Raw genomic sequence first — 10,000 nt, 5'->3', positions numbered from 1 at the left:
CATCACCTGTTGGAGCAGGTAGCAGTCACTACTGGGAATCGGACTGAAGTGCGGGATTCGAACCCACAACTAAGCCAATGGGAGAGCAGTACGCTTCATTTGACACCACCAGCACACAGTGAACGGTTATATACAGCAGACTTATAATTTTTTTTTATGATTTTTTATAAATGTCCTTTTTTGTCCTTTTTTTATAATTAACAGGAAGCTTAGTGATTCAATCATTCAGGTAGCGAGGCTGAGAAAGTGCATAATTTGGTCAAAATTTATCCCGAAAATGGAACTTTGAGTGGCAAAAAAGGATAAAAAGGACAAAAAAGGACAACTGTAAAAAAGATGGACGGCCTGTAGATTGGGCTGTTGCCTTTAGGGCAACACTGTACAAGAAATCTCACGAACGTGAGTCGGTCCTACGCCTCATACCACGATCGTGAGAATGTGTGTAGTCTCACGGTGAATAGAATGCACAAAAATTTTCACTTAATAATTATCAATATTATCAAATTTATTTATTTATTTATTTATTCATTTATTGTAAAATTCCACCCCGGCCATTGATTTAAAGTCTGCAATTGCACAAAAACATTTATTTCTATTCTTATTATTTTATTTTATTTTATTTTATTTTTTGTAAAATGTCACCCTGGCCATTGATTTGGACAGTCTGCCCACGCAGATGTACGAGTATTAACTATACAGTGCTTCATCAATTCTGAAGGTATGTCCCTATGTATGTCATTCTTTTAAAATGTCTTTAACCGGTTTATGTCTCGTTGAGAGCGTCCTAAGGTGTAAGGGTAAGTACAACAAGGATCTTACTGGGTCCTCTTGCTCTCTTTGTCCCTTGAAAGAAAAGAGGAAAAGAAAAGAGAAATATAGAAATAAGGATCAAATGAAAAAGATCGAGACCCGTCTCCATTCTTGCTGAAGCCCATTGGTTAAAAAAAAAAAAAAAAAAAAAAAAAAAAAAAAAAATATATATATATATATATATATATATATATATATATACAGTATATATATATATATATATATACAAATATATATATATGTATATATATATGTATATATATATACATACATGTATACATATACATATATATGTACATATCCATATATATACATACATATATATTATAAGAAAATATCTGTATCCATTGTACTTAAGAAATTGAAACAACCCCGTTATAATGCACTGTCCTTGTTATTCTTTCCTCTACTGAGGTTCGTTGTTCACAGTAAGCACTCTAGCTCAAGAACTGGCGTTCCGAGAAGCACTCTGAATCGCTTTGAATTTTGTGAAAAATTCACCGATCAAGTATCTTTTTTTTTTTTTCTTTTTTTTTAAACTTCATCGAGATTCGTTTGGGTCTGTCACTGGTTCATATTGAACAACCAGAGATAAGTGTTTTAAGTCAGTGTTCAATGGCAGCTCTGTTCAGTAACAGACAGTTATGTTCAGTGACAGGCAATATTGTATTCAGTCTATCATCAAGCTTAGCACCACTATATCATTTTCATATCTTCTGAAGTTTGTGTTGTGGTTTCAGAAATGGTCATGGATTATAGAGCCTCAGGTTTCAGTCGTTTCAGTGGTAGCAAACTCCTTTCTTGTCTTTTAATTCAGTTATCTGGTTTTTCAAGGACTACAGATTGTGTGAACGTTAGGTGCACGAGTTTCCAGTGACTATTGTTTAAAAAAAAATCCTTTAAGGATTTCGCATAGAAAGCTACTTCAGAAACTTCAGTCCTGAAGTAGAATCTGGCACAAGGATTTTCTTGTGACTTTCTTTGAAGTTCTTTCCAAGACTTCTTGTCCGATCATCTCGGAGACTTCAACTCTGAAGTCCAGATCTTTCCCCCAAGTCCTGATCTTGGTTCTTCACTCTTAATGGACCAACAGAACAAGCCTTTTTAGTTTCTGCAAAAAAAATTCTTAGGTGTTCATTATTTTCACATATTCTAGTTCACTTGTCACAATTTTTTTTTTGTGAAAAATGTTTGCACAACTCTAAGCTCTTCTGTTTCATTTTTGATAATTCACTTAGTTTCCATAGGTCAACATTTTCTATGAACACATCCACCTCCATACTTCTCGTCTTTATCACCGTTTTCTTTTGGACAAGTTCGCTTCCCACACTCAGCCATCATTCATCCTCACTCTCTCCTCCGGCTCCTCCTCCAGCTCCTCCTCCAAAAGCTCCTCCTCTTCGTCATCAGCCATCGTCTTCTCCTGGGACTCGGTGGAGGCTGACCCTGAAGAACCTGACGTGGGGTCCCCACTGTTCTTGCAGCTCTCGCCACCTCCTCCCCCTCCTCCGCTACCGCCGTTGGTGGTGGGTCCGCCTTCGTCTTCCTGCTGGATCCGTTTCTCCTTCGTTCTTCGGTTTTGGAACCACACTTTGACCTGGAAAGGCCAAGAGAGAAAAGGAGTTAGATAAGAACGTCTTACTATAATATACATATACATATGTATATATATATATATATATATATATATATATATATATATATATATATATATATATATATATATATTTACATATATGCATATATGCAGATAAATCACAAAACTGGCACGTGATCCAATAATTTGCTGGTAACCACTAAGGAAAACAAGAAAAACGAAATTCCCAAACGCTTTCGTGTATTTCACATCTTCAGGGGAATAGAGATGAAGGTATAAACAGTACAGACATTTGGTAACAATATAAGGGAAAAAAAAATCATCAGCCAAGTGATATCAGGAGAGGTAACAGAGTGGTAGAGGAAATAAGCCATAACGGTTAATACACACGAAAAGCATGACACAGATACAATCTTAGAACGTCACAAAAAATCATTTATGGTAACAATGTCCAATTTGTTTACAAATATTACTAATAATAATATCATCCAACTTATATAAGCCACTACTAATGTTCAGATTAATAAGTTCAGTATATTCAACGAGAATGCTTTATACGATGTTTCTGTTGATAATCGAATTACATGATATAATGGCTGAAGCTAATACAATGATTAAATTCTTTCATGTGAATAAATTAGAAATAAAAATTTTGTGCAGTTCTAACTCTATACTTGTATTGTTTGATCTTAGTTGTGAGTTCCTTGCCTGTTTGACAGAGGCAAATCTTCTCACAATCTCTGCAGAGGTTTGTATACGTAACCACTTGAATCCTAAGAAGAATTCTTAATTATTAATCTCTTGAAAGTATATGGATTATTAAATGTTACTTTAACATTCCATGTTTTAAGTAACCGAGGAACTTGAGTAAATTTGTCGCTGAAAGGTAATACTAAAATATTTTTTTGTATCATAGAGAGGTGTGGGTTGAATTTTATGAAACGGTTTTTAGCAGAGGCAAGAACGTTATTTAAAAAACATTCTAGGGTATTTTAATTTAAAACCGACATTGAAAATATACTCAAACTCTTCATAAAAAAACTCAGGGCTGCAGATATGAAGGACATATAAAAACAGAGAAGAAAATACTGAACGTTTAACTTTTTCTCTATGAGCTGAATAATAATGAACATATGAATGAACATTTGTAAGTTTTCTATAAAAAATAAATTCAAACTAATTATATTCTCTGTGAAAAAGGTAATCCAAAAAACGATAACTTACCATTTGTTTCTAGCTCTACATTGAATTTAATGGCGGGAACCAAGTCATTAAGAAATTGTAAAAATAGAATATAGATCCACCATACATGACCACAGGCAAAGGACATTATTTACATACCTATACCAGATAGCGTTAGATGGGATAGTATCACACAGTAACTTTCTTTAAAAGAATTCCACATATAAATTACTGAGAACAGCCTAAAGAAGATTGTACATTGCCATACAAATTTTTTGAAAATGATATTCACCACTGAATTCAAACTTGCAATCTTTGATACATAATTTAATAAATTCAACAATAACTACCGTTGGTAATGGTAATGATATTTTATCCAAATACTCTGTAAGAAATGCAATAAGATCATTAATGAGAATATTAGTAAATAAGGAAGTGATATCAAAGCTAACGAGTTTGAAATTAGGATTGATATATATGTTACTAAGCTTCTCAACTAAATCTATATAAATTTCTATGTTAGAGTGTGAAAACTTGCCCACTAAAGGACGTAATAGAGACATAGTCCATTTAGACAAATTATGAGAAATAAACTTGACAGAACTAATGATGGGTCTTACTGGATTATCTAAGCTGTGTGTTTTAATAAGTTCATACATATATGGAAGAGAGGGCATGGTGGAAGCAAATCGCCTTATTAACGAAGACTTCACGTTTTTGTTAAACTGGGCGTTTACATTATTGAGAAGGCTGGTTTTCAGTATAGTATATGTGGTGTCATCAGACAATAATTCCTTCGTTTTGGACAGTCTCATATAAGTTGGATAGTTTTATTATTAGTAATATTTGTAAACAAGTTGGAAATTGTTACCAAAAAATACTTTTTTTTTGACGTTCTAAGATTGAATCTGTGTCATGTTTTTCGTGTGTATTGACCGTTATGATTTATTACCTTTACCACTCTGTTATCTTTCCTGATATCACTTGTCCGGTGATTTTTTCCCCTTATATTGTTACCAAATGTCTGCACTGTTTATACCTTCATCTGCATTTCCCTGAAGATATGAAATACACAAAAGCGTTTAGGAATTTCGTATTTCTTGTTTTCCCTAGTAGTTACCAGCATATATAATGTATGTGTATATATATATATATATATATATATATATATATATATATATATATATATATATATATATATATATATATATATAGATAGACACACACACACACACACACACACACACACACACACACACACACACACACACACACACACACACACACACACACACACATATATATATATATAATGTTGAAATAAGATAAATAGATAAATAGATATACGTGTATATCATGTGTATAGGTGTCTGTGTGTGTGTGTGTATGTGTGTGTGTATGCATGTATTTGCGTGTGTGCGTGCGTGCGTGCGTGCGTGTGTGTGTGTGTGTGTGTTTGAACATGTTTTAATAAATATTCTCAAGTTAGCACACATACAGTCGTTACCAATCCCGTAAGCACACCAACATATTGTATCATCTGTACAGAAAAAAATCTGTTTCTCTAAGACATTGAGCAACTGAGCCATCTGTTTCCGTTCAGATGCTCGGTTGTTTAAGGGTTATTTGACTTACTGTCTTCATTATCACTATCAAGGGCTTTAACAAGAGTGAAGCAGGCAAGGTCATTATACTAAGACAGCAGGACAGGACTCGTAGTGATGGATTTAAATTGGACAATTTTTGGTTTAAGAATGAAATAGATAAGAATTGCTTTATCAACAGAGTGATTAACGAATGAAATAGACATAGGAACACTGTAATGAGCGTCGAGACAATTGATTGTTTTAGGAGATCAGATGATTTTATGTATTAGGATGACAGGGGGTGTAAGCCTGCTCTTATGTACTCCTATTGAAACAGCACCATCTGCCGGACCCACCTGTGTCTCTGAGAGGTTGAGGGACTGCGCCAGCTGTTTCCTCTCGGCCCCGACCACGTACTGGTTCTTCTCGAAGGCCTGTTCCAGCTTCAGCAGCTGGCTCGGGCTGAAGGCTGTCCGGATCCTCTTCGGTTTCCTGAAGGGTTGCAGAAGATATGCCAGCTGTTCCGGACCTGATGGAAAGAAGGACAGATGAAGTCTTCTATATGATGATCTTAGAATTCTAGATGATATTAAAAGATCATCTAGAATCCCAGGTACAGTCTAATATATAAGGCTGGAATCCTAGACACATTCTTATGTATATGGTTAGAATATTAGATGTACTTACAAATTCATCATGTATAATGTTAGAATAATAGATAGTATTACAGATTCATCTAGAACCCCATGTTCAAACTTATACATAAGACTAGAATCTTGAAAAAAATTAGAATTCCAGTTAGTCTTTTGATGATAGAACCTTAGAAAGTCTTCTAATGATACAATCTTAGGAACCTTTCTTTACTACTTCAGTTTCTGTTTTATTATTGCGTCGTACTGTCTAGAATATATTAGTGTTTTAACTGATATTTTCAAAAGGAGAGGCGTTTTGCTCAGTCGAAGAAAAATATGACTCAGTTTTTTGCTATGGAGTCTTTAAGAAATTTCGAAATATGTCATTTGGGGGGAGTTACATTATGAATTTTTATGGAAGAAAAACCATGACCTTAAGAGTAGATTTTTTTGCTTTTATAAAGTTAATTCTAAGTTCTCCTTTCCTATCATCGATCATTTTTTATTTTCTATTTTTCTATTTGTTTTTCTATTTCTTTTATCGGATTTGTCTCTGTACATCTTGTCCGTTTCTCTCTCTCTCTGTCTCTCTCGCTCTCGCTGTCTCTCACTCTTTCTTTCTTTCTCTCTTTCTCGTTCTCTCTTTCTCTCTCTCCTTCTCTCCCTCTCTCTAGTCTATTTACTCCTTTGTTTCGCAACTCACGTTTTTCATCAAACATATTTTTCTTTCATATTTTCCTCCTCACCCTTTCTTCCTTTTTTCACATCTCTTAAGAAAAATGTTTATATCATACGGTGCAGTCCTTCATCAGCCAATTTCTCTTTTTCTTTTTTCCTCTCCCCCCCCCTCTCTCTCTCTCTCTCTCTCTCTCTCTCTCTCTCCTTCTCTTAGCATCAGCAGCAGCTATAACTTTGGGTCTTTATTCTTTGGCCACCAGCACATTCTATTCAGTTTCTTAATGTCCATAGCTCGGGGGAGGTACTGGCTATAAGCTCTCATAGCCACGACTCTATACAACAACGCGACCGCGAACCAAAACTTTCGCCTCTCTTTGTGTTGGAGAAGTAGGACGTCGTTTATGTGCCTCTCCACCATGCTCCCTCTCTTTATGCTCTCTTGCTCTTCCGTGCTGATATGCTATCATCTCCAGCTCCTCCTCCTCCTCCTCTACCTCTTCCTTATCCTCCTTCACTTCCTCCTCTTCCACCTCCTCCTCCTCCTCCTCTTCCTCCACTTTTTCCTCCTCCACTTCTTCCTCCAGGCTCACCTCCTCCTTTTTATTGTTACTTATTTTTTCATCTTGTAGATGTTATTGGTGGTGATGATGGTGATGATGCTGTTGTTGTTGGTGTTGCTATTATTAGTGTTGGTATTTGTGTCGTTGTTGTTGTTGTTGTTGTTGGTGGTGGTGGTGGTGTTGTTGTTGTGGTCATCGTTGTTCTCCTTGACGTTATTATTGTTGTTGACGTTGTTACGATTATCATGACCATTAGTAGTAGCAGGTAATAGTAGGTAATAGTAAAACTAGTAATAGTAATAGTTATAGCAATATGTAAATGTTAGAAAAGACCTAGTTTGCAGCGTATCAGACCATTCAATCTATACAAAGAAGTATCACAATTATCATTATATTTTCTCTTCTATTTTTATTTCTTTTTATATTTCATATTGTCTTCCTTTTTATATCATCTTGTGTAAGCTGGTGGCGTACTCGTAAACAATCATAGACAAAGAGGCACTGTGGGAGGTATTGCAGATGTATGGGATTAGTGTATAGCTGTTAAGGGTAATCAAGGGTTTTTACGAGAGTATTAGAGCCTGTATTAGAATAGGAAATGGAGAGAGTGAGTGGTTTGAGGTAAAGGTGGGACTGCGTCAGGGCTCTGTGATGTCGCCATGGATGCTCAATGTGTACATGGATAGGATGGTGCGGGAGGTAAAGGAAAGGGTAATGGGCAGGGGACTGAATATTGTTAAAGAAAATGGAGAAAAGTGGGAGGTGAGCCAGTTGTTGTTTGCTGACGACACTGCGCTTGTGGGATGGTCAGAGGAGGGATTAAGGGAGTTAGTCATGGAGTTTGGAAAGGTATGCGATAGAAGAAAGTTGAGGGTACACGTTGGTAAAGATAAGGTGATGAGATGTACAAGTGTAGAAGATGGCAGTGAGTTGAAAGTAAGTATAAAAGGAGAGTTGGAGGAAGTGGATACTTTTAGATATCTGGAGTGTCATATGGCAGGAAAGGGAGTCGAGGTGGAGGTATATAATAGATTGAGAGAAACAAGTAAAGGCCTTGGGGGATTAAAAAGTGTTTCGAGAAATAAACAACTGGAAATAAATGCAAAGAGAAGATTATATGAAGGTGTGATTGTGCAGATGGTATAGTATGGGGCATAGATTTGGAATTTAAGAGAGGCAGAGAGGAAAAATTTGAATGTGACGGGATGACCCGTCACACATGAGAAGCTAAGATGAGAGGGTGGAAAAAGTAGTGGAGGGAAGTGGAATGGATTGGAATAGATACGTGCCTTTGACTTTGCTACCTCCCTTATAAAGGGAAAAAGCTTTTGCTATATAGATAATTATTATTATTACTATTACTATTATTATCATTAATAACAATGATGATGATGATGATGATGATGATGATGATGATGATGATGATGATGATGATGATGATGATGATGATGATGATGATGATGATGATTATATTATCATCATTATTATTTGTCATTGTTACTATTTTTATATTTATTATCATTATTATCATTATTATTATTATTACTATTATTATCACTACTATTATCATTATCATTATTATTGTTATAATTATCATTATAATTTTTCTTCTTATCATAATTTTGCTCACTCCGTGTCTATTGTTTTCTTTGCGGAGTGATAGTACACGAGCACTTTTTCCGACTACGCTCGTTGTGGTAGAGCCACAGTGTGAAACTTCTTGGCTTAAAAAAAAAAATAAATAATGGAAGAGGAAGAGTAGAGGAGCTTAACAAGTGAACCTTGTGGAGTTGTGTTTTCAAACACGACCTGGGGACCCCAACACTGTGTACCTTCGACGTGTTCGGAGGCGACGCCTCTTCCTCAGGTTCCCAGGGGCGGGACGTTTGAAGACTGTGCTAGATTAGATTAGGTTAGTTTAGGTTAGGTTAGGTTAAGTTAGCTTACATTAGTTTAGGTAAGGTTAGGTTAGGTTAGATTAGGTTAGGTTAGGTTAGGTTGGGTTGGGTTGGGTTGGGTTGGGTTAGGTTAGGTTAGATTAGGTTAGGATAGGTTGGGTTAGACTAAGTTAGGTTAGGTTAGGTTAGCTTAGGTTAGGTTAGGCTAGGTTAGGTTAGGATAGGTTGGGTTAGACTAGGCTAGTTTAGTTTAGGTTAGGTTAGGTTAGATTAGGTTAGGCTAGGCTAGGTTAGGTTAGGTTTGGTTTGGTTTGGTTTGGTTTGGCTGGGTTGGGTTGGGTAGGGTTAGCTTAATTTTGATTAGGTTATGTTATGTTATGTTATGTTATGTTATGTTATGTTATGTTAGGTTAGGTTAGGTTAGGTTAGGTCAGGTCAGGTTAGGTAAGTTCAGGTCAGGTTATATTAGGTTACATTAGGATAGATTACATCAGGTCAGGTTAGGTTAGGTTGGTTTAGTTTAGATTAGTTTAGACTAGGTTAGTTTAGGTTCATTAAGGTAAGGTAACATAATGTCAAACTAAGTTGGGTCAGATTAGAACAGATCACGTAAGGTTAGGTCAGAATAGGATAGGTTAGGTCAAGTTAGGTGAGGTCAGGGATAGAAAGTGGGCCTCGATCAGTCAAGATCACGTTCCATCTCGCGCCCCTCACCCCCCTCACCCCCTCACCCCCTCAGCTGAATCAAATTATCTGATGAAAGACAGAATAGAATATGTAAGTGCCGGTGTGTTTGAAAGAGTGAAGTTCACAAAATGGTGGAGAGTTATGTGAATTCCTTCCCTCTCTTTCTCTCCCTCCCTCCCTCTCTCTCTTACTCTCTCTCACTCTCTCACTCTCTCTCTCACTCTCTCTCTCTTTCTCTCTGTGTGCGTGTGTGTGTGTCTCTTACATATTGAAAAATATTATAAAAAAGTTACTGAAGTTTCCTTAGTTGAATATTTTTTGGCAAAGCAAAGTGTATAAAGGAAGATCACATTAGAATAGAGAATATATA

At 36.1% G+C, this 10,000-nt stretch overlaps 1 protein-coding gene across 1 annotated transcript in view; it reads right to left on the bottom strand.

Annotated features, from left to right (window-relative positions):
- Positions 1–1,155: 1,155 nt before the first annotated feature.
- Positions 1,156–10,000, bottom strand: part of LOC143040837 (homeobox protein vent1B-like) — a 10,585-nt gene continuing 1,740 nt past the window's right edge. Inside the window, exons 2-3 of the mRNA XM_076212276.1 lie at positions 5,532–5,704; positions 1,156–2,407 (exon numbers count right to left, since the gene is read on the bottom strand). Of these exons, the coding sequence (XP_076068391.1) occupies positions 2,141–2,407; positions 5,532–5,704 (440 nt within the window). The 3' untranslated portion in view covers positions 1,156–2,140. The remainder of the gene's footprint in view (positions 2,408–5,531; positions 5,705–10,000) is intronic.

Source organism: Oratosquilla oratoria, chromosome 29 (genome assembly GCF_046742065.1).
Source record: "Oratosquilla oratoria isolate Oo_2021 chromosome 29, ASM4674206v1, whole genome shotgun sequence".
Taxonomy (NCBI): domain Eukaryota; kingdom Metazoa; phylum Arthropoda; class Malacostraca; order Stomatopoda; family Squillidae; genus Oratosquilla; species Oratosquilla oratoria.
This window is presented reverse-complemented; position numbering and strand designations above follow the sequence as displayed.